Here is a 25,896-nt window from a genome sequence, read left to right as displayed (position 1 = left end):
GCAAGGACTATCTTACATCTATTTAGATCTCTCTTTATGACCTCTGAGTTTCAAAATTTTCTTTAGAGGTCTAGGAAGTTTTGCATGTTTTTGGCAAAGTTAATTCCTGGATGTTTGGTGGTTACTGTAAAAGATACTTTTGGTTAATATTTTCTAGGCAGTTAACTGATGGTGGTTAGTGGTTTCTAGGCAGTGGTTCTCTGACTGTGGTTTGCAGACCACCGCAGATCCCCAGGACCTTTCAGGGATCTGTGAGTGCAAAAGTATTTTCATAATAATACTGAAATGTTTTTGCCTTTTTGACTTAGTTAATCTTCACAGTGATGGTACAAAAGCAGTGGCAGGTAAAACTCTTGTTACCTTAGCATGAATCAAGGCTGTGGTGCTAAATTATAATCACTGGGTTCTTTACCCCCGTGCATGCAAGAAAAAAGCCAGTTTTACATACAAAAGTCCTTGATAAAACAGTAAAAAAAAAAAACCACCCATTTTATTGAATCTCTCCCCTTGAGTATACATTTTTAAATATCGTCTGTGACAAAATGAGAACTTGGTATTAGGCACATCTGCATACTGAAGCGTAATGATTGTCTAAAGTAAAAGTGTGTGCTTGTTTCAGTCTAGGCTGAACTGTTTTATTTTCAGAGAACCATTTTTTAGTTGAAAAGCCTACCGATGGACAAAAATATGGTTATTCAGACTTGGGGATATTTGGTAGACGTTTTCTGAAAAATTAAGTACCTGTCACTTAAATAGTATTTGTTGCTAATGATAAAATTAAAGCTTTCAAGGAAAATTAGAATTTTAGTAAGCCTGTATCTGTCATGCACTTGACAGCTTCCCAAGGCTTTGAGACTTTTCTGATGATATTAACAAGGGTGACTTTATTATACTTGTTAACACTAAGAGTATCTTAACTCAGTGGACCAAATGATTAGTACATGGTGTTAAAAAATCATGCATGGTGAAAAACGCATTCAAAGTACATGATGAACCAACTGGATTTAATAGCATGAAAAATTCATTGATAGGCTTTCAGATTCGACATTGCAATTAACCCATAAGAAATTATCACTTGCCAAGCTTTAGTATAACACAGAAGAAAACCCACAATTATCTAAAAAGTCTATTAAAATACTTTCCCCTTTTCCCACTGCAGATCAGTATATGTCGATTTTTAAAAAACATGTATCAACCAAAATAACATATTGTCATAGACTCAGTGTGAAGTGCCTATGAGAATCCAGCTGTCTTCTATGAAGACAGCCATTAAAGAGGTGTGCAAAAAATTTTTTATAAAGCTATTTATGTTGACAGGTAATGGGTTTGCTATTGCTATTTGTAAAGAGTAATATTTTATGAATTTCTCTATGTTTTTCTTCTAGTATGGTAAATACTGGTAAACAACCTATCTGAACAAAAGCTTTTTGGGATCTGAATTTTTAGAGTGTACTAAGTTTGTGAGACTAAATTATTCGAGAACTACTGGTGTAGAGAGAGGCTATGGATTTTAGCAGGCTGATTTTATAGCTGGCAACCTGGCTGAACACTTACATATAAAAGGTTCTATGTAGATCCTGTTGGATTTTCTAGGCAGATGGTCATTTCATCTGCAATGATGGTTTTATCTCCTCTTTCCATTCTTTGGATTTACTTTTTTCATTTCTTTCATGCTGTCCAAGACTCCCAGTGTTGTGACGATACTGGAAGTAACTATCACAAACCCTAGTGGGAATGCCTCTAACTTCCTTCATTATGTAAAACATTTGGTGTAGGTTTTTTTTCCATATGGGTTTTATAAAGCTAAGAAATTCCAAGATGCTCACAGTATAATTTTCCACATACTTTTTTTTTTTTTACGTCTCTTGAGGTAGGATTTTTGCTTTTAGTTTGTTTGCTAATGCTGAACTCCTTTTATATTTCTGGGATAAACCCCGTTGATTATTTTCCCAATAAACTGTTGGATTCTGTAGGCTTATACTTAGGGGTTTTGCATATATAGGCTCACAATGAAATGGGCCTGTAATAACGTTCTTTTGTTCTACTGCCTTTACCAGGTATGGAAATTAAGATTGTATTTGCCTCATGAAATGGACTGGACAGGATTCATTCATTTTCCACTTCACTGAACTTATTTTGGATAGGAGTTTTTCCTTAAAAATATGGTAGAACTCACCTCCAAAACCAACCAGGCTTAGGGATCTGGGAAAGGGAGGGTTTTCACAACCATTTCAATTACTTTAAAACTTAATAGCCTGAGTCTCATTTCTTGTCTTGACCACACCAATATAGGTTTTCAAGAAATGTAATCAATTTCATCTAGACTTTCAATTTTTGTCTTTGTTCATAATACTCTTCCATTATTTTCTATACCTCTTGTGTCTCTAGTTATTTTTCATATTATATTTACCTGAATTTTTTTCATAACCAGTCTGATGGAAGTCTATCTTACTCTTTCTATTCTCCACATCACTTTGCTTTCTTTTTACACTGTCTACATCTTCACCTTTCCTGCTGCTCTCACTAATCTCCCAGATGACAAGCTCTCCAGCTGTATTCATCCTGTATCCAATGTTTCTTACCATATTATTTTCATACCTAATGTTTCATATTCAATATTTCCAATTGGTTTCTGACTTCTTGTTCCTGCATATTTCTAGAATCTTCCAATATATCCTTGAGTATATTACGCTTAAGGTAAATTTTTGCTCCTAAGAATAGTAAGTTCTAGATGACACATATCATTTAGTTTACTGTCTTTTATAAGGGGCTGTAACTCCTCAGGAGTCCATTTTGACTTGAAAGCTCATGGTCATTGGAGAAACTCAGGATGGAATGATAGGCAGGTGCTTGCCTGTGTGTCCTTTGAGGACAGAGAAACTTAGGCTTTGGAGTAGAGGATCCCAGAATACAAGACCAATACTACTACTAATTTCCTTTTGCTACTAACCCATTAGGCAACTTCTAAGGACATGGATTCACTGTTAATCTGCTAGATTCAAAGCTGCAGTACTTGACCAAAAGTCTCCTTAGGTTGTAAACCACTAGGCTAGACGTTGGGATACAGAGGACTGAAGGCATGACTGCCTGAGAGTGGCTCAGCTCATTCCAGTTTTCAGCTCATGGCAGCACAGCTGGGCCCAGTTTTGATAAAGCCACAGATAACAGCCATCTGGCCTACTGCTACCAACTCCAAAGGCAAAAGGAACTGATGGTCTCAAGGCAACGACCCTTCACTCCCTCTCTGCTCAGCCATACTCCAGGCTAGAACTCTCCACAAGACAGACTGGGGACTGGCAACCAAACTCGTTGGAGCAGACAAGTGAAGTGAAGGTGACTGAAATGAATGTGAGCATAAGCTGCTCTTTGGATGGCAGATGGCAAGCAATGGAAGATCAGGGTAAAGCTGCTTTATTTATGGAGATACCATGGTTATAGATGGAAATGAAGTATGTAGAAGGAAGATGGGGGAACTAACCACAGGAGAAAGAAGAGAGATATGATGGAGTAAATTCCACCCAAAAAGAAGTAGGTGCAATTGAGATCAATATCACAGGTTGGATGAGTCTACCTTGAAGAGGAAGATACCTCATCCCTTGATGCTGGAGAACAGGAGACCTGGGTGGGTGGGGATGCCAAGAAGTTTATAGGTATAGAGCCTACAGAGCTGAGGATTACTATGCTTCCAAGGTGGAAAAGAAGGGACTGCCCTCGAATACCCTAAACTTAGCTGTCATTTAAACTGAAGATCAAATTCCTGTGATAGCCTGATTTGGAAAGAGAACATCAATCAAGATTGAGTCAAGCTTCACCTTGAATATGGGATTAGCTATGACCATCCCTGACTGAGACTCTCCTTATCCATTATAACTTCTACTACAAAAACAAAGAAGGAAATGGTGGATGACTCACGACAAAGACTGTGAATCAAGGACAGATGCCACTCCATTTGGTCACAGAACACCTCAGTGGAGGTGCGACGAATCATCCAGTGTTGGCAATATTAACTCCAACGTAAAGGGTGAGAAGTCATAACCAGAGGCAGCAGGACGGTACTGTCAGCAGTTGTTTTTTTTTTTTTTTTAATTTTTTTTTTTTCAACGTTTATTTATTTTTGGGACAGGGAGAGACAGAGCATGAACGGGGGAGGGTCAGAGAGAGAGGGAGACACAGAATCGGAAACAGGCTCCAGGCTCTGAGCCATCAGCCCAGAGCCTGATGCGGGGCTCGAACTCACAGACCGCGAGATCGTGACCTGGCTGAAGTCGGACGCTTAACCGACTGCGCCACCCAGGCGCCCCAGCAGTTGTTTTTAACAGAGTGACAGATACTAATGCTTCCTCACAATTAAACACAAACGAATCAAGAAGAATATTAATGAAATGCAGACAGAACCAATATCAGAGGAGAGAGTGCCAAGTGTCCTTAAGTGTCTCCATGGTTTGTCTGGAGTTGACAGAACCCTTGTCCTTTGGTCACTAAAGCTGTGGGTAGTACGTGCAGTGGTCCTGAGAGGGGTTCCAAGCATTACCATCATACTGTCACTGGTATACAGGGTGCTCCTTGTGTCCTCAGTTGACTTTTCTCTTAGTTGGTCACCTGAGTGTGCAGACAGCCACTGTACAACTGCACAGCACACTCTTCCTGTCTTAAGTCTGTCTTGAGCTGACTGAAGGTACATGCACAGCTGGAAAGCCCTGTCGGATGGAAGCCAAAGTCTTCATTTGCCTCTTCTTGTCAATAATCCCTGCAACTCCTGTTTGTCCCCCAAACATCTCTTGATTCATAGGAATTAATTTGTCAACACTGTCATGAGTTAACTAACTGGTGTGAACACAAATTATCCAGTGTGGGGCTGCTATCTTGTGAGGTTAGTGAGGTGGTGGGAAAAAAGCTGAAGCAAATAAACATATTACAAATCCTCATTCATTCCAAATTAGATGTAGAAATGGCCAAAGTAAATTCGTATTACTTACATAGTACTGAAAAGAGAATATGGTCATAATATTTTCTGGTATATATGACCTATAGAATGAGACTACTGGGGTAGCAAGGAAGTGGGTGTTAAAAACATTTAACTCAACATATTGATGGGAACATGTTGAAAAAATAATTTAAAATTAACATCCGATGCATATTAGATAATGGAATAAAAGTCACTTAGAGCTATCAGAAAAATTTATCTTCTCAGATAATTTAAAGAGTCCACTGATCATCTGAAAAATACTTTTTCTCTGTATATAGTACAAAAATAAATTTTAAGTTGGTCCCTATCCAGATGGCGTAGCTCAAGCAGCAAATGTTTACGCTACATACATAGTTTTATAAACTAAAAGCTCTTTATAGATTTAATTTTCTCAAACATTTTGAAGACAACAATAAGATATTCTCTTTTAGAGTCAGAAATTACATTTTTCAATTTGTTTGTAAGTCATCAGGTGACTCAGAAGCACAAATGATCATAAAGGTTTTCGTGCCAAAGTCCTACTATCCAAGCCACGCTAACAAAGGCTACAAAAAAATTCTTTAATTCTTCAACTTTGCTTTATAGTTTTTAAGGTGAGAATTGTTTCTTCTAATACACAAATCACTTCCTGCAGAGTACTGTCAATTCTTATGGGAATGCAAAATTTCAGGACTATTATTTAGAGATATCAGTAACCTGAATTCATCATAACATATAATATTCAAAATTTTTAAAATCAAATTTATAAGAAAATATAGCTTTTATGAGAGAAAATGGTTATGTTATCCTAGAAATATTAGTAAGAAATTATTCACTGACAAAAAAATATTATCATCAAGTATGCTTTTGATCTACTCAACTTCTACACACACATACACTTAAGAACGGATTTTATTTATTATTTATCGCTATACTCTTGACAGTGGAGCGCTAAATTAAAATGCCACCCAGATGGCAAACACATCCTAATGACGTAAGGCCTGCCAAAGTGCAACTTCTCTCAAAGAAAGCAAGCAGTGTGGCCCTCTGGGAAAGCATCTCTACCTGTTCAACCGAGACTTTGAAAATGAGAGCACTTGGGGGTTAGACCTGGGAACCTGGCAACCAAAGGGCCCAGACAGATCCTCAGTGCACAAAGCTCTTGCCTGTTCATTCCATGCTACCTTTTGTTTAGGGCACCTCCATGTTTTGAGATTCACAATAAGCCTAGCTACCAAGTCTATGCAAAAGATCTTAGGTCAAGGCAAGCTCTAATGAGCCGTCTCTCTCTTTTATCATAAGCCCTCATATGATACGTAGTTTTCAGGAGATAGCAGGGACTGTTACTAGACTGCTGTTCTTGTCTATAAGAAACTCCCTGAAGTAAGGAATTGATTCTCCTTTAAAAAGAGCTAGTTTGCATCAAAAAGGTATGTGATTTAAATTTAAAAAAAGACACAATTAGGAAGATGAAGTTGCAGTACCTTTTTGAACCCTAGACTATAAATACTGTAAAAATGATCTTATTGTTAAATGCACAGTAGTGATAAAATTAAATCGAGGAAGAGCACCAGTTGATTTTTGCAACCGTGTAGCTCTCAGATATTTCTTAAGATTAAAAAAAAATGCCTTGTAGAAATATTAAGTTCTCAAAATGAACTCTGTTCTCATGAAACAAATGCAAAGATATCCTAAGAAGGAAAGAAGACATTTAGAGAGAGGTCGTTTATTTCATTTATTACAAAGTTGTAAAATTCCTTTTTTCTGCAAATACGTGCTGCTGATGGAGAATGGGAAGAATTCCCAAGGATGGAAGAGAACTAGAAGTCCAACTGAGCATATGTTGAATTATGGAAACAACTGAAACAGGTTAGAATGCTAACTACTGTTAACGCCACTGTTCTCCATCACCTCTGGCTGCTGTGATCCAGGGTTAGTGTCCCACACCCATGGTAAGAGCATGGAATTCTGGTTTAATTTGTCCAATCTTGTTATTTAAAAAACCTTTTTTAATGTATGTTTATTTTTTAGAGAGAGAGCATAAGCGGGAGAGGGCAGAGAGGGGCAGAGAGAGCGGGAGACAGAGAAACTGAAGCAGGCTCCAGGCTCTGAGCTGTCACAGAGCCCGAGGCGAGGCTCTCACCCACTCATCACTTGCGAGATCATGACCTAAGCCAAATTTGGATGCTAAACTAACTGAGCCACCCAGGTGCCCCTCCAATCTTGTTATTTTTAAGTGGTTAGTTTTTGCTCTCATATTTCTGATTATTTAGTGATTGATCTGAATGACCTTTTGTAAGCCAGCTTGCCAGTTTATACATGTTCTCTCTGCTATAAATAGCTTGATCATTCTGTGCCATAAACTCATTCATTTATTCAACAAATATTTATTGAGTACCAAACATGTGCCAGGCACCTTTTTCAGGCACTGGAGATACAGCAGCTACTAAAATACGAAAGTCCTGCCCTGGTGGAGCTACCACTCTAGGACAAGAGTAGGATGAATGAACCATATCATGTGCTAGAATACAAGTGCTGCAGAGAAAAATAAAATAGGGGAGGGAAAAAGAGGCTACGTATGGGCTGGGCGGGGGGGCAAGGTTGCAAATTTTAATCCCTTTCAACACCTGACGCTGTGAGATATGTGAGCGTAAAAACAAAAAGCTTCGGATTTTGGAGTCAGTTCCTAGCCTTACCATGGGATCTGTGCTGTCAGATTAATTCCGCAGCCATAGTCACATGTGGTAAACAAGTACTTGAAATGGGGCGACAAAATGTGCTAGTAAAAATACACACCAGATTTCAAGGACTACATATGAAAAAATATTGTAAAATATCTCAATTTTCTATATTGAATATACTTTAAAGGAATATTTTAGATATATTGGGTTAAAAAACTATTATTAAAATTAATTTTCCATTTTTTACCTCTTTAATGCGATTACTAGAAAATTTTAAGTTATATCTACAGCTTCCATCATAATTCTATGAACCGCACCGCTCCAGACCTCCTTTCAAATGCCCATGCAGTTTAACTGAGTACAAACTTAACTACACAGGCTCACTAAGAAAAGGGAGGGAGAAAGACCAAGGAAAATAAAATGACAGTTTGAAAGGGAGACACTGTGTTCTAATCTCCTGCTTCCTAGTGGTCTCTGGATGTATGATTAGTGACTTCTCTGCTTCAGTTTCCTAAAAAAGCAGTAATAGAAATATTTATTGTAAAGGACGAATGGACACATGCAAAGTGCTTAAAACAGTTCCTACTAATGAGTGTTTGCTCTTACTATTAAGTAAATATCTATACTTTTGGAAAAAGTGACCCCTTGGCTCTTGCACTGTGCCTCAGAATCGGACAGCCCCAGAGGCAGGGCAACCAGTGGACAGAACACGCTCCATATCTGAGAGGCACGGGTACAAATCTCATGTCTGCTGAATTGAATAACAACAGCACACCTTTGTGAAAGTTACGGACTTTTTCTATAGTCTTGGTTACCTCTTCTATGAAATATCTGTTTTCTACAGTTGTTTTAGGAACTAATGAAGCAGAGTAAATAAAACAAAAACAAAAACAAAAACAAAACCTCTGAGGGAACTGTCAACAGATGACAAAATGAAGACCAATCTTGGGCAGAATTCAACTCTTGTCTACACGGTACAAACTAACTGAGGAAAATTATCATAATGCCCAAGAGAATACTGCTTGGAAGCATTTGAGCTCTTACACATGTAACTGACATTCTCACTTTGAGTCATTTACACCCCCAAGAACATTAGGTAACTCTCTTAAACTTGCTACCAAATGCAACCAAAGAAATAGAACTACATTTTTTTTTTTTAAAAACCTCTCTTTTATTATTTCACAACATTCTTCAACTGAGATTAACTATCCCTTCAATCCACTGAAATCATCTAGACTATACACTGATTTTTCTCTCTCTTCCATCTGGGCCTGCCTTTTTTTTTTTTTTTTTTTTTTTTTTTAAGATTTTTAAGTAATCTCTACACCCAAAGTAGGGCTCAAACTCACAACCCTGAGATCAAGAGTCACATGTTCCACCGACTGAGCCAGCCGGGTGCCCCTCTTAGAATTTAATTTTAAGGAAAGTATTTTTCCTAGCCTCATCAGCCTCTAGAGTTGAACAGTCCTATGGATGCCAGAAATGCGTGAAGGGAAGGCTTCTGTCTGGAAGTGAGGTACATGAGGGACAGCAACTTTCTCGTTCTCTCCTCTTTTTAATGGGAATGTATGCAACTCTACATGGTCCCTCCACTTCAACCTTCATGAAGACGTGCTGTGACTTCCTCATATTTCACAGGGGAAGGAGCATAGCCTTGGTAGGCTGGGGATCAGGACACCTGATGCAAGTCCCAGCTGGCTGATTTATTTACTCTGTGTCAGTGGGAAAGCCCTAACAACCCCAGACTTCCTGTGTGTCAACTATATAAAAACCTATTTTCACTACAGGAACACTGCAGTGGATGAAATGCCCTAAGAGATTTTGAAGAAGTTTGTTAAAGAGAACAGGACTGTTGCTATTACAATGGGCTGTCTTAAGAAGTGATGGTAGTCTCAAAAGTGCACTTTAGTGGTCATCGTGTTCCTTCCCCTTTCCTGGCTCAGAGTGTTTTGTTCCTCACACTTTCTGGGGTCAAATGCTGAAACAGAATGGAAAGAGTTAGGAAAACAGAAAGAGAACCCTTTAGTCGAAGACTTCAGTTAAAACCAGCCCAAACTTGTCTATAACACTGCATGTAGGCTTTAAACATGACAGGGAAACTCGGACTAGAAAGTTCCATGGGGCAAGAGCCCAGGGATGAACCTAACTAGCTAAGCTCTCCTCTCTCTCCAAAGTACCGAGAGCCTACTTGGGGCCAGTGGTGCAGGGCTGGGTGCCAGGATGCAACAGTAAACACAGTCCATAAAGACCCTGCCGGCAAGGGGCTAAAGAAGAGACAGACAAGATAAACAGATAACAGCACATAATTAAATTAATTACAACTGTGATAAGTGGCATAAGAGAAAAGTAAAAAAACCTTTAAAAATTCAGAGATCCGGAGAACACTTTCCTAGCAATTTCCTGAGACTAGGACTTCATAATCCCTGCTCATTCCTCTGATTAGCAACTTTCAAAGTTAAGAGCTTCTTACTTCTTATTTAATAGCATTTATGCTTTTCACTGTGTTATTTTTCAGCAGTGATAAAGGAGAGATGGTCCTCTTCTCTAGCTGTAAGAGCCCTCCAAATATTGGCTACAGCTTCCAAATAAGATTAATGTCCATGCTTAAAACATTAATACAGCCTCCAATTTTTGGCTTTGACTTCGTATAAAAAACGCTGCTGAACTTTAACAGAGATAAACGGCCTGTATTTTACCTACAGAGCATTAACAATAGTTCTCCCAAAATGAAAGTATTTTCAGTATCTTAATCAAAGTCATCTAATAGGAGCCCTGAAAAGCAGACAGCTATTCATCAATATCAAACATCACGCCACAATAGAAACAACAGCACGTGCATGCACAAACATCCATTACCTGCTTCCTTTTCTGCTGGGCCTAAAACATAAGAAAAGACAATTTAGGAAAAAAGCAGACTCTACCCATGTTGCTCACATAATGCAGAAAGTCAATTAAGCAAAGAAAAGTGGCCCACTTCCTATATCTAACTTAAATTTGATTTTGTTCTTGGTCTGATCCTGAGCATAAAGCAAAAAGCGCTTTATTTTTTGACATACACAAAAGGGGGTGGGAAGGAAGGGAGAAAATGAAATGCACAGACGTTTTCTCATATAATAAGCATGCATTTTGTTTTTCTGAAAATGGAGACTGCTCAGTAGTCCCACCTAGATTCCTAGGATCCATTTTCTAGAATATTCTCACAGTAGACTAGAAGTAAGAGACAGATGACTCCAGAAAGGAAAGAGCTATGAGAGCTCCCTGCTCACTGTTTATTTGGTCCCAGAATAGGATTTTCTCTAACACAGACTTGTTTTCATGTGTGATCCAGAGGAACAGCTATGTCTTTTGACCACCAGTGTTAACACGTTTGTCTAACTAATTAACAAAAGTTATCCATGGCTGGGACAATTTTATTTGTCCATGTTAAAATGGACTCTAGGACTAGAAAATAGAAATAACCTATGTTTTCGGTATTCTTGCACAATGGTCAAAAATACTAACTGGAATGGCCAGTTAAGAACAAAAGGATTCTCATAGGGTTTTTTTTTTTTTTTTTTTTGATTGAGTTTAAACACTTGAATAAAACAATACTGTGTTTATTCAAGTTGTGCACAAACTTTTTTCCCTTTACTAGATTTGAAAGGTTTTAATAGGTCTATTTTTATAATGATTCTTTCAACCCATGTTCACAACAATGTTCAAAACACGAAGATTGTTTGAATGAGTATTCATGATGTGAAAACCAATCTGTTTATCTTCTACTTTCCCCAAATGAGCTAATATTCATTGCTTTTGCTTTAACACAACATGATATCATAATTAATGATGTTAAACTGGTAACTAAGGAGGTTTCATGTTGTTACTCTCGTGATATAATATTGGTTGCTATAGTGATGGGATGGCTTTTTTGTTAATCACTCAGGAGGTTGGTTATTGCATGCTTGTTAGCTTGATCGGATTCGGAGAGAAAAAAAGGATATAACACAGCCAATTATAATCAATCTTTTTCATTGTACCACTTTTGATAAAACTATCTTCACATCAATAATTAACAAATTTATAATTCAGTACAATTTTATATTAAAAGTTACTAAAATTTTTCTAACAGAGGATTTGCCTTTATTTTTAGATATACGCATTTAACTTTGCAAACTTTTCCTAAGTGAATGCTACATGGATGACACAAGCCAGTTTTATGAATAACTGGAGCAAAAACTTTGAGGCCCTTTCTATCATTTTTAATCATATCAAAGGATTGTCCAATAAAGCCCATTTTTGTGTCTTTGCCACAAATTTCAATTTAGTTATTTCTAAGCATCTTAAACCTCAGTAATCTTAATGAGTGAAATCTGAAGGAAGAGGAAAAAAAAAGTGCAGTCCTCTCAAGAGATGTAATCATTCAAATGTGTTAATATATTGCAAGCAATGAGAAGTTGCAGGGAATTCTGTCAGTTCATTTTGGCCCTCATCATAATCAACAAGTTTCCTCCTTCTCTGAGCAACACTGTTGAACAGAAAATAAAATTATGTAATACTACACTATTACTGATCAGGAAAGAAGACACTACCTACAGTTGAAATGTTAGACATACTTACGGTAATGTCAAAAAATACAACCCATGAAAACACCTTTTGGTTCCCTGAAAACTCAAAATAAGAACAAAGGACAACTTAAGCACGAATCCTGGGTCTTTCATTCAAGCAGAGTCCCAGGAGGCATATTAAAGCAATGAATAGGAAAAAGCTCTTCAGTTCACCAGCTGAGATTTTAATGAGACATTTCCCTTTGCCACGGTACAGGTTTGTTCAGGAAAGGAAAGAACTTCTCACAGAAAATTCAGTTAATAGGCATTGTTGGCTCTCACTGCCACTTCGGCAATTGCTCACTGCACTGACCTTCTATTTTGGCATATTCTGTGAGTCTGGTGTAATTGATCAAGGCAGCTTTCTCGAGACATTTTCTGACCACTTTTTTCACCTCTTCTGCTGGTATGGGAGTGGCAATATCTTTCATTAAGACCTAAAGAGAGGAAGACAGGGAGAGATTGCATAAAACAGATACTAAAATCAAATTATACAAATTGTCCTATATCTATTACCAGGAAGGGGTCCTAGGTAACATTGAGGGAAAGTAATGAGTCGGCACATCACAACTGGGAACATAATCCTCCAATCTTGGCTCCTCCTGTCTAAGCCTCATTTATGCACATCAAAACCTCCCCTAGGCCAAACCACCATTCAGTGTGAGGACTGTCACTTTTCCTCCAGGGGCCCAGGACACCGTTAGAGCAGCTGTTTCAGATCAGGATTATAGTCCTTGGGACAAGCAATAAAGTTTCTCTTGCACATCCCTAATTTAAATGCTTTAAATCTTTTGAGCGATATATATGAAAACAGTAACAAAGTTCCATTAATAACAAGCACTGTTTTTGAGCTCTATAAAAATCAAGATCTCTAATTCTCACAAACTAATTCCTGTGATCTGCTGAGAGGGAAAAAAATCTTTTGTTTTAGTGAAATGAATGGCATTTCTGTGTTAAAACACACAGAAACTTTCTGAAATTAAAAAGAACAGATTATTTTCTGTTGAGTTCTTAACTGTATTTTTAGATTTTTTTTCCTTTATAAGTATTATTATTGGCAAGGCAAAAATGCAATCATATCCAGAATTCAAGATATTATGTATTTAAGCACTTTTATAATGACTCATTGATAATTTTCCTTAAAACTTTTTCAGTGATAAAATTGCTTACAGTCAGTTTTGATTATACCATTAGTCCAGATCTATTTTTCCATATATTTAATGCAGCTTTTCTGGTTTTGCTTATATTCAAATTATAAAATATATGGCAAAACGTGAGTATAAAGAAGACAAGAACAGTAAGTATTCTTACTATTCTATTAGTCTTTCACCTTAAAGAATCATCAAAAGAGCATGAAAACATCCATGCTTTATTACTTCATTCTCTTTTGATCAGCCTCGGCACGAAGGATTTTATAATCTCAAATTTATTCAACCACTTAAGCACTGGTGGTCTTTCACAACATATTTTAATTTTGTCAGGCAAGGTTTCCTTTTCAAAACAGCAAACTTTATCACTGAAAAACGTCCTTCCCATCAAATTCAATTATTCTTCATAGTTTCATATTAAAAATTTTTAACATATTTTACACGTATCTGGAACTTTAATTAGAACTACACATCAGAGTCTTTATAGGCAGAAAAACCCTTCAGCTCATAGTAAAAAAAAAAAAAAAAAAGCTTTAACGTGTACTATTATTTTTAATGTGATTATTAGTAAGATTTAAATTTAATATTAATTTTGTCCCACACGCAGAATGATGAACTTTACTATCAGGCCTTCCCCTGGTGGTACACTTTTAAATAATAGAGCTGCTGAAATTAGAATGTATATGGTCTGTTACAGAGACGAGTCCAGGAATGAAATTGGGTTATAGTTCATAGTATCCAGGAGCTGGGTATTTAATTTGGAATGGAAGGAACTGTATCCTCTTTCCTGGCAAAGGGCAATGTTAGGGCGCAAGTGCGAAAGAGAGACCCAGCTTGTCTCCTGTATCTTCTCCATTTCTTCCAAGGCATAATAAGTATGAAGAATTCACATGGAGATTTATTTTTTCTAAGATGTCAATAAATACAGAGACGTGAAAATGAAGAAGGGGCCCTCCCATTTCTGTCTCAGTTCAGCAAGAGACATGATTAGCGACTATAACTGGGAAAAAGGTCACTGTTCATCCCGCCGCCTGTCAGGGCGTGAGAGCATCTCTGCTATTACTAACTCTTCCATGATGGGGGGAGGATGGAGGCTCCACCGTGGAAACCGGAACACAGACAGGTTGTATTAGGTCCCCAGGATGGGATGCCATTCCAAAAGTAAAGCTCTCTGTAAAGATTTTATCTTTTCTATGATACCTTAATGAACTGGATGAAATGAATACTTTGAAAAGCCTAGGTTACATGCAGCTTTATTATAAAAGTTCAAATAAAACAGGTCACTACTATAATAATATTTCTATCACATGATGCACAGGGAACAATAAGACAGGGATATACAGCGGAAACCAATGTATAATCCAAAGATCTCATTACATTCATCAGTTCTAGCCCTCATCTTCCAAGTGCTCAAATCCGTGAAATCCCTTTTTGCTTTTAATAGAAGTGCTAATAAACAACCTAGAATTCATTTGGCAGGAAAGTGGGCAAGACCAAGTGTTTGAAGTCAATAAATCAGGACCAGAACATTCAAATCATGAGCTATAAATGATCCTTAGAAATTGTTTCTAATACCGATAAGGAAAAGGAATTGCCCACATTGCTTAACTGTTAGGATCCACCCAGCATATAGTTTTATAAATATATCAAAATGATTCTTCCCTTTCAAATTTAGTCTGCCACAAAAACAGGAGTGAAGAATGTATTTTCACTAGTAAGTTATTTTAGCGTGGATATGAAAGCCTTGTTTGCTATTTAGCTGAGGGAAAATGAATTTCTTCCATTTGTGTATTCATTTAAAGTAACATAAGTTGAAGTGAATTCTGAGATTTAGAATGAAAGGCATGATATGTTTGTAAATACTAAGTGATAAACTCTTATAGGTGTGACAAACATGACAGAAGTTCAAATAAGTCGGGGTGGAGGGTGGTAATAAAAGACAACAATCAAGTCTGAAAAACATAATTATACTTGACTAGAAAATCTCATGAGGGAAAGAAAGAGGTGGGGAAAATGGATACTACCAAGATGCCATCCACTCGGCACAGGATGGCCGGGGTGGGCTTCAGAAAGGTTTCGGACAGGAAGAAATAGTCAATAGAAGGAGTTGTAGTAAGAGCAGATGACAAAGTGATGAAATGTGACCAACAGCCTCAGGGAACACACTTGCGAGGAATGGGCTTATCTGCCTGGGTTAGTAACTAAAATACACAGCCACTAAGAGTGCAAATAGTGTTTACAAAGTAGTGTTCAAACATACCCTTTCGAGTAACGAAAGCGTAGCTTTTAGAGCACCCTCAGGTCGTCCAAAGGGAAAACAGTATCTTTAAAAACAAAAGGAGGAACAAAAAAAGTCACACATTTAATATCCAAGACTGCTAAATAATTCCCTCTTCTATTATTTGGCATTATTAAAGAACAGTGAAAGGTTGGTTAAAATAGCATCAGCCCATTTGGGAAAAACTTTAACAGCAGAAGTTTACCTAGTTCATGCTGTAAATTTCTTTAAACAGTAAGGCTGTCAACTGTGATGAAAAGGTTCTACACTTTTGACGATACGTGTTCAGAAAGGTCCTATTAAAGAGATAATTAAAACATATTCCCTAAACATTTCTTAAGGTTTGTTGTTATCAAGCCCTATCATCAACAAAATGACTTCGCCCATCTCCTCCTGTACCTGTGTGGCTTGAGATGGAAATACCACCCCCCTTCCCCACCAGTCATAACTTCTAGTACAAAAAATGGCTTTCAGCTCTCCCTTTTTGTCTTCTGTGCCGGTGGCACCTCCCCACATAAAACACATAAACCTTGGGGGGCTCTGCAGTTTGCCAGCAGAGTGGGTCATCCTCAGTCTTTCCAGTCCTGTGTATTCCTAATTCACCCCCACAACTGGAGGACAGGTTACATTAGCATTCTGAAATCAGGGTCAGAAGCTGGGGGAGTGAGTGGGCTCCTTGGAAGTTCGTTGACACATGGTGGTAACAGATTTATGGCTCTTTACACGGGAGTCCCTCTTCAGGTCACTTTCCACTTAAAGAGCAGAAAATGTCAGGGCCACTTCATCCTGCTGGAGCTCCTCGCTTTGTTGAATCAGTTCAGTAAAGCACCTCGCCCCCCCCCAACCACTGCCCCCCCCCCCCAAGATCAAGTGCTCCAGGCAGCTGAGCTGTCCACAGGCTGCCACTTGGATCTGTATTAGAAATCTTGACACTAGTAACTTGAAGTTTGTATATTTCCATGTCCTTTGCCATTATTCAGGGACTTGGTTAACACATCTTCTAAGATGTAACTCACTAAGAAATTACTGTTTTCACAAGGCAATTTGAACAGGTTTCCTTAAAAGCACGTATATTTTAAATTCAAATTATTTTACAGGAGTGAATTTTGAAGAGTGATTAAAGAGTGATTAAAGACTGATTTCTCACAAAGCAGTTGTTAAATTTATATTAGGGCTGGGTTTTAGTTTTATGAAACTTTTATTAGTTTCAGATAAATGCAAAAAAATGTCATAAATCCAGTCACTCAAATTTTTCTTCACAACAGTGTTTATCATTTCATTTACTGTCAAAAATTTCCTTCACTTACGCTTGCCTCGATGCATTCTCTCACTCCTCCCTCTGCTCCCGTGCACAAAAACCACCACCAATTTATTTTTGATAGTTTTGTTTCCTGGGCAGTGTTGCCTTTTAGAGCATTAGCAAATTAGCAAAGTAGCTTTCATCATTTTGTGTACCATAAACCTTAATCCATGTTTAAATAAAACACAAATTGGGTTCTTATAGTCCCCTCCCCCTGCTTAAATCTTTTCAGTGTATTTGCATAATCCACCCATTGTCTTTCCTATTGTTTATTTCCATTAACCTGTGGGTGACACATTTTATGAATGGAATGTTACTGATCCCCAGATTACATTTAGCATTTCAGGGCTCTGAGGTCCCACTGGGTATGTTCTGAATTAGCATTAGCTGCCCATGATGTGTAAATAATTCAGCACATTTACAGAGTACAAGTAATCCTGAATCAATAAAGTACAGAAAATAACTACACAGAAGCTTAATTAATCTTTACAAAATGAGTTTTAAAAGAAAGGAATAGTTTTGTTCTGCCTTTCAGGATAAATATTTTGGGTTTTTACCACTTTGATAGCTCTCTAATAGCAAAGCAAAGGGGAAAATACTCAATTATCAAATAAAATTCAACAAAGTTTAATATCTAATCTGAATAAATTAAAATCACCCTGATTCCTAACATAGTAAATTAATTACACAGATAAATGAATCTGCATAGACATGTCCCACAAATTGTTTCCTTTCCTTATCCATTTTAAAATACAGGATTTCTTTTTGTTAGAGTTATATACGCACATAGTCTGAAAGGAAACTTCTTTTAAAGACTTTTTATGAAAAAAAATTTCTTTATGTCATTTCCACCCCACTCCCCAAGTAAATTTCTTCAGAAACAAAAAGTTTTTAACTTTTAGCTACTTCTTTCAGTATTTAAAAGTTATATTCCTAACCTACATGCTAATATTTCTAATTCTTGATTTTTCAGTTTTAAATATGATTCTACTAACTTTCCACTATGGAAGTACTTAGTTTTTAATAGATTTAGAGGCATAAAGGATATATAATGAACTGCACATATTTAAAATATATAATTTGATAAGTTTTGACATATGTAAACACCTGTGAAACCATCACTACATTCAACTTAATATATATATTCATGACCCTCAAATGTTCCTTCCCCACCCACTGGGCCCAGGCAACCACTGATTTACTTTGTCATGTGGAATAATTTGTATTTTCTATAATTTTATGTAAGAGAAATCATAGCATGTACTTCTTTGCATGTAATTTCTCTCAATATATTTTTATGCTATCAACAGTTCATTCCTTTTTACTGCTCAGAAGTATTGCAATACATTGTTCATTCCTCGCTGATGGCCATCTGGCTTATTTTCATATTGTGTTTATTAGGAATAATGCTGGTATGTTAAGGTTTGAACACTCACATAAAAGTCTCTGTGTGGACATATGCTTTCATTTCTCTCGGGGGAGTATCTACAAGTGGAATGGCCTAGGACATAGGCTAGGTCCAGTTTCACAACCATGCCAACACCTTGGGGAGTAATTTTTAAATTTTAGCTATGCTAATGACAGTAGTACCTCATTGTATTTTAGTTTGTATTTCCCTGAAGAGTAATGATGTTGAGCATCTTTTCATATGCCTTTTCACCATATGTCTTTGGTGAAATATCATCATTTTTTATTGAGTTGTTTCATTTCCTACTAAGTTTTAAGAGTTATTTATATATTCTGGATAAAAAGTCTTTTGTGGGATACATAGTGTGCAAACAGTTTTTCCCATTCTGGAATGTATCTCTTATTCTCTCAATGTCTTTGGAAGATCAAAAGTTTTTAATGTTGTTGAAGTTTAAGGTAAAATTTTTCCATTTATGAATCGTGATTTTGGTGTTTAAGAATCTATGCTTAGTCTAAGGACAGACATTTTCTGTTTTCTAGATCTATCCATTTTAGGTTAACTTTTCAATCATGTATGAGGTATGGGTCCAGGTTAATATTTGTTGAAAAAAAGCATACTTTGTAAATTATCTTTATATATTTTTTGAAAATCCATTGACCATATGTGTATGAGTCTATTTCTGAACTGTCCATACCACACTACCTTGAATACTGATTTCTGAGCAAACATCCTTGCCTTTTGATCTTAGGTGAAAAACTTTCAATCTTTCACATTCAGTCTTCATATTAAGTATGAAGCTGTAGGTTTTCCATTAAAGCCCTTAACAGGTTGAACATAAGACATTTGGTAATAATTCTCTTAATAGTATGGTTTACTAATTCTATCTTGTGTTATTTCTACTTTTGGCTGTTTTTGCTCTCTTCATTGGTTATATTTTACTATTTTTTTTCATATGCCTAGAAATTTTTGACTGGACGCTAGACAGTGTTGTTTTACATTATTGGTGGCTCAATATTTTTGTATTCCTCTATTCTTGACCTTTGTTCTGGAATTCAATGAAATTACTTAAAAACAGTTTGATTTATTTGAATTTTGATTTTAATTCTCATCAGGAGAGATAAAAACAGGGCTAATTTTTTTTTCCATTACTGAGGCAAAGCCGTCTCAGTATTCTGATACTCATGACTTAGAAGATTTCCAATCTGGGTGGTAGAAACTGGTACTCCTCTTAGCTGTGTTAGCTTTAGGGATTATCCTCTGTAATTCTACCACAGAGAGAAAGGATTATTTGCCTGACTTTAAATAGTTTCCTTACATACTTGCTCAGATCAATAGTTAGTTGAAGACTCTAAGGGGACCCTCAGCAAATACCTGTAGGTCTCTTCTCTCTTTCTTTAGAACTCTGATCTGAGAATTCTGGCTGTCTTGTCCTTCCTGGACTCCCACCTCTGTCTCAAGTCAGGGTCCACTGAGATTCTCCTCCCTGGGCCATGGCCTGGAAACACTGTCCTCACGCTAAGCAGAGGCAATGAAAGGGCTTATTCATTTGTTTCTCATCTCTCAAGAATCACTTTTATTCACGGTCTTATATTTAATGTGTTGAAAAGCATTATTGCACATATTTTAGTCTTTAAATTTTTTTTTGTTTCGGATGACAGGATAAATATCATCCCACCTTAGACATATGTTATTATTTTTTTTTTTACTACTTTACCCAACTGTAAATGTAATTCCTGTCCTTCCTATCTTTCTAACACAGTTATACCATTTGGGGGTTAAATAGAGTATTTATATTATGTAATATCCTAGATAACTGAGACACAGTACTATGATTTCTTATGTGCCATCATTTTGTTTATATTTAATACCTGTCTTTATTTTTATTAATATTTTTTTGTTTATTTTGAAAGAGAGCATATGCACAAGAGTGCATGTGTGCACAGGGGAGGGTCAGAAGGAAAGGGAGAGGAAGAATCACAAGAATCTCTGCGCTGACAGCAGAGTCCAATGTGGGGCTCATCTCACAACTGTGAGATCATGACATGAACAGAGATCAAGAGTCAGATGCTCACCTGATTGAGTTACACAGGCGCCCCTAATTTCCTCTTTTTATAGACCTTATCTAATGTAATTCCAAATTCCAATATAACTAATATAATCTAATTAATATAACTCCAAACTCACTTCCAAATGGGTAAATTCTCTCTCAACATATTAAAACATCTTAGTATTTTGTCAATTTAATTTACTTGAAGAATTTTTCTGACCTGCTCATATCAGAACTGGCTGCTTTCAAAGCTCAGCCATCACTTGGGGTTTCTATTAACAATCACCATGAAGATTCCCTCCTCTGTAATGCCGATTTTCAGTTTCAGGGATCTTAATTATCCCTCCTTGTTTTTTCCTTTGTCTGGAATTTGTACTCTCCAGAAAGGGATTATGGGAAGCATATCTTTTTTTTTTTTTTTTTTTTTTTTTAAGTGGGCTCCATGCCCAACATGGAGCTTGAACTCATAACCCCTGAGATCAAGAGATACATGCTCTACTGGCTTTAGCAGTCAGTCACCTCAAGAAGCATATCTTTTAAGGTCCTAATGTCTGAAAATATTTTTCTACTACTACCCTTAAGACTGTTACTGGTATAGAATTCTAGGTTGAAAATAATCTTTCCTCAGAAATTTGAAGACAGTGATGCATTGTTTTCTGAATATCTGTATTGCTCCTCCCATCAGAATGAAAGTTGAAGAAAAGGAACTTTAACTTTGTTCTCTGCCTGACACACAATATGTACTCAATGTATGTTTATAGAACGAATCAATGTTGAGAAGTAATTCTGATTCTGGATTCTTTGTATTTCAGGATCTTCTCTTTTATCCCCAAGATGCTGGAAGTTCATGAAAATGTCCCTGATGAGTATCTATTCTAATCCATTGTGCTGGGTACTCAATGAGCTCTTTCACTGTGAACACTTATGTCTTTTACTTCTGTAAAATGTTTTTGAATAAATGTATTGACAATTTCCTACTTTCAGCCTTATGTTTCCAGAATTCCTCTTACTTATGGTGATGAAACTCCTGAGCAAATCCTTAATTTTTCTTATCTTTGTATTTCCATTTTCCTACCTGTCTCCTATTACTTTCTAGAAGGTTTCATTAACTTAATTTTTAATAGCGTGTATGTGTTTGTATTTGTTCCTTGAGGTTTATTCATTTTTTTTTCTTTTTAACAACATCCTGCTTTTGTTTTATAGTTGCCCTATCTTCTTAAACCTCTCCAACGACATCAATAACAGATTTTCATTGCCTTAGTCCCCACATTAATTTTACTTTCCCCATGTTTTCCCAATTGCTCTTTTCGTATTTACTTATTTTAGACTCTATTTTCCATATTAAATACTTTCCTCAAATGTCTGATGACCTTGGTTGTCTGATCATTTTCAAAAGTGTGGCAGTAAAAACCTGAATGGAAGCTATATGCACTTAAGGTGGGTATGTGTAGGCTATGGTCTTTGCTAAAGAAGAATCTGGCTGGGCTGTTCCAGTGGGAGTCTTTATTGTCCATGGCTTTAGGTCTTTTCTCTTGAGCTAGTCAGACTCACAGGGGAAGACTTATAATATGCCTAGAAGGTAATGGTTAAGTAACAGCTTTCTTGAACTATTACAGAAGTATATTAACCCAAGTTTTCAGTAATGATGAAATAATTTCAAGTCTGATCTCTGCAACAAGACAAGTATGTTGTAAGACACAACATACAATAGCACCTGGTAAAAATGATTGAAAAAAAAAGGGAACATATTGGCAAATTTCTGTTTTTAACCATGAGGTTCTGTTCAGCTAACTATAATCGGGGGGAAAAATATTAAGATTTTTGACCTTTCACTATGCAAATGTTTCTTAGTTTAAATGGTTAATTTTTTTGAGCAAGAAACTGTGCCAGGCAGTGGGACCCTTGTTCTCAGAAAATATAAATAAAAGGATAACTAATGGCTTAAAAAATGGGTGTTATAACTATGTGATAAACGACTAGTGAAAAGTACAGATGATATATGCTGAAAGACTTCAGTTTTTCAGTCTTTGCTGGAATGACTGAGAAAGGCTGCACTGTGAAGACAGGACATAAGAGGTTCCTTGCTTGGTGATTCTGAGAGAAGGGAAGGGACTAGTCACCAGAGCTGGGGAAAGAGGCTACTCAAGAATGAGAAATGCACACGTGAGAAATACGTTCCACACTGGACACTGAAGGGCGAAGGGGTCTACCTTAGTGAATGGTGGAAACTGAATGGTGGTGGGCTTAGAAACAGACCACAGACTGAGGAACGTGGATCTCACCTTGCAGGCATTGGAAAAGAAGCTACTGGTAGTTCTTGAGTAGCAGCAGAAAGACATGATAAACAGCTGTGGGGGATTGGAGTGTTGAATGAAGAAAGCAAATACTTAATATTAATGAATGGAATATATATACCTGAAATGGCTTATCTGATTTTCTAAAAGGGAAGAGAGTCTTTCTTTTATCTCCTCAAATCTCTCTTTTTCTTCCATTGAAACCGTTCCAATTCCATCAGGCCTGGAAAAAATCAAAATCAGTCATTTATATTGATAGAATGGTTATTATCATGTATTTTATATCTTTATATATATATACATACATACACACACACACACACACACATATATATATATATATATCTTTATTTATACACATATATTTTGAGAGAAAAGAAAGTGCAAGTGTGGGAGGGGCACAGAGAGAGGGAGAGAGAATACAACGTAGGCTCCATGCCATCAGTGCAGAGCTCAACACAGGGCTCAGTCTCATGAACCCTGAGATCATGAGCTGAGGTGAAACCAAGAGTTGGATGCTTATCCACCTGAGCCACCCATTGCCCTTGTGTGTGTGTGTGTGTGTGTGTATGTGTGTGTGTGTGTAATCTTTATATTTCTCTGAAGAATAGTTAAGAAAAATGTATACTGGTTCACAGTATACATATTACTTGCATCTATAATGGAAATTTATTTAAAGGAGGTATTTGTAGTTATTTGTTTCAGATTTTAACCTGGAATGAATGCAATCGAACTATTCTGTTTTAGACAGCCTTCAAGGTAAAGGAGTACAATAAATATTTTCCAGGTCTACAGAAAACAATGATTAGTCCTTGAGATGACAGTGAAAAGTGTTTTATAGTGGCATCAGATATTTGACAAATTGAATAAATATCCCCTGGATAGAAATATTATAAAAGCATACTGAACACAAACTAAAATAACTGCTCTTCTTCCAAATAAAAATTAAGCTAATGTGAAACTGGAGATTTAATTTTAATTGAAAAAACACAGAAATTCTGAATAGATGTAGTGGTTTATCGTACCATATTTTTGTTTATTTAAGTGTGTCAGCACACAAATTTTAACTTATTTAAAAATAAAAATAAATACTTGAATAAAAACATATAGAGAAGACAGACCATCTGTGTTTCAGGATTTTTGTGCTTAGCCAAATATCCCTATGGAATCAAGGCAAGATCTCATTAAAATTTTTAGAAGTAATTATGAAGACTAAACAGACATCTTCTTTTACTAAGATCAGGATTAAAAGTATAAGATATTTCTAATGAATAATGGATTTAGAATTTATACTATATAAGTTTAAGTCTGCTTGTGCAACAATCATCAAAAATTTTGAACATACGAATTTTAACTTAGTTAATGCAAAGAGAAAGATGTATTGATCTCATTCAAAAAGTGTATATTTCAACAAAATGAATCTTTTGGATTTGATAATTAACACTAATCATTTCTTCCTCAATTAGCTTATTTTTCTAAAGATTATATTTTAGTTACCAAAGACATATATTTATAATTTTAACTAATTTTTAATGTTTATGTATAAAATGGGTAGAAATGATTATGGAAATGCTTCATATAACTTTCCCATAAGGTTTTTATTTGGTTCCCCCACTCTTGTTTTACATATATGTATATGTATATGTATATGTATGTATGTGTGTGTGTGTGTGTGTATCTTTGATGCCTGCAACTAGTCAATTAGGATAAAAGCAATTAATTTTAAAGTTATACCTGAATCATTATGACAAAGACCTTTTATTGATATCAAGGCATCTCTTAAGTCTAAAAATTTCTTTTCCACTATAGAGTAAATAATTTGTTATTTCAGAAACTCACTGCTGCTAGAATTTATGCTGTGAAATTCTTATAATTATACTTCATCCTTAAATAGGGAAACATCAATTATTTAATTTCATAGAATAATACATTGCATCAGAATGTGAACTCCAGAAAAATATTCAAATATTTTTTCAAATATTTTTAGGAAGGAGAAAAGAAAGTCTGAGCTAGAAATTACAAAACAATGAACTTTGAGCTAACCCAATGTTTTATAATAATTTGTAATATTATAGGGGCACCTGGGTGGCTCTGTTGGTTAAGCATCCAACTTCAGCTCAGGTCATGATCTCACAGCTTGTGAGTTTGAGCCCCGCGTCGGGCTCTGTGCTGACAGCTCAGAGCCTGGAGCCTGCTTCAGATTCTGTGTCTCCCTCTTTCTCTCTCCCCTCCCCCGCTCATGCTCTGTCTCTCTCTTCTCAAAAACAAATAAAAACATTAAAAAAATTAAAAACAAATTTGTAATATTATAATCATTGGTAATAAAATGGATTTTTCACATAGCACTTCAGAATAAATGCCCACTGAGAAAACGATAACACAACCCAGACTTAAAAATAAGTACACTTAAAAATAAGTACAATAATGATCACAAAAGTTCAAGTGGAGAGTTCTATATCAATCATTAACCTGGGAATTTGAGCATTCAGATGAAAACTATAGCCACATTATGTTATTACACAGCACAAAAACTCATACCACGTTGTGGGTGGGTATTTCACCTATGCAAACTTTGATGAAAAAGGGCAAGGAACTTATCTTTAGTTTTCTGATGACTGATATGGTTCTTTGGCTTTGTTCTCTGGCAGACTCCACACAGTTATGTTAGAGTCAACCTTGCTTCAACTGTCAAAGGAGATTGTGATTCACAAGGATACAGCAACTCGTCCTGCCATATCAAACTTCACTTGGGCACCTCACCTACCTGACACAACGGAGCCAGGGGTTTAGGTGATGACAAGCAAGAAAGGTAAGTCAGGGGAACATCACTTGTGTGAACTTTCACTAAAATAAAGACTGTTATACACAGCGAAGGGCTGCCATTTTAGTGAGATTATCTCATTAGGTATAAATCTGACCAGTTAAACACAGGAGTTAGTATTTTGGACTTGTCCTTATTTACATGCCTTTAGTGCATATACGAGACTACGTACTGAATATTAGGTATATGGAATGGGCATCTATACCTAAGTGATGGTAACAAATAACTTAGCTGCAGTCATGCCTACAGGTAACAGCTCCTTCTAAAATTATTCTTCGTAATAAACACAAATATCTCTGTGTCATCAGATCTTCCTTGTCATGGTTGTTATCAAAACAAATATAGCAATTACCAGAAACAAAATTCTTAACGTGCCCCTGGTACTATGCTA

General features: G+C 36.4%; 1 protein-coding gene across 15 annotated transcripts in view; it reads right to left on the bottom strand.

Annotated features, from left to right (window-relative positions):
* The window catches only part of CADPS2 (calcium dependent secretion activator 2), a 553,951-nt gene that overhangs the window by 107,707 nt on the left and 420,348 nt on the right, over positions 1 to 25,896 (bottom strand). For 9 of the 15 annotated variants that reach the window (XM_086691294.1, XM_086691303.1, XM_086691260.1 and 6 more), the window contains exons 14-17: positions 22,806 to 22,907; positions 15,618 to 15,681; positions 12,523 to 12,646; positions 10,483 to 10,503 (exon numbers count right to left, since the gene is read on the bottom strand). In XM_086691294.1, the coding sequence (XP_086547420.1) occupies positions 10,483 to 10,503; positions 12,523 to 12,646; positions 15,618 to 15,681; positions 22,806 to 22,907 (311 nt within the window). The remainder of the gene's footprint in view (positions 1 to 10,482; positions 10,504 to 12,522; positions 12,647 to 15,617; positions 15,682 to 22,805; positions 22,908 to 25,896) is intronic. The other 6 variants (XM_086691280.1, XM_086691291.1, XM_086691354.1 and 3 more) reach the window with 1 other exon arrangement.

The sequence above is a fragment of the Puma concolor genome, chromosome A2 (genome assembly GCF_028749965.1).
Source record: "Puma concolor isolate L17-30 chromosome A2, mPumCon1.1.hap2, whole genome shotgun sequence".
Lineage (NCBI taxonomy): Eukaryota > Metazoa > Chordata > Mammalia > Carnivora > Felidae > Puma > Puma concolor.
Note: the sequence above shows the minus strand (reverse complement) of the source record. Positions and strands in the feature narration are given on the sequence as shown.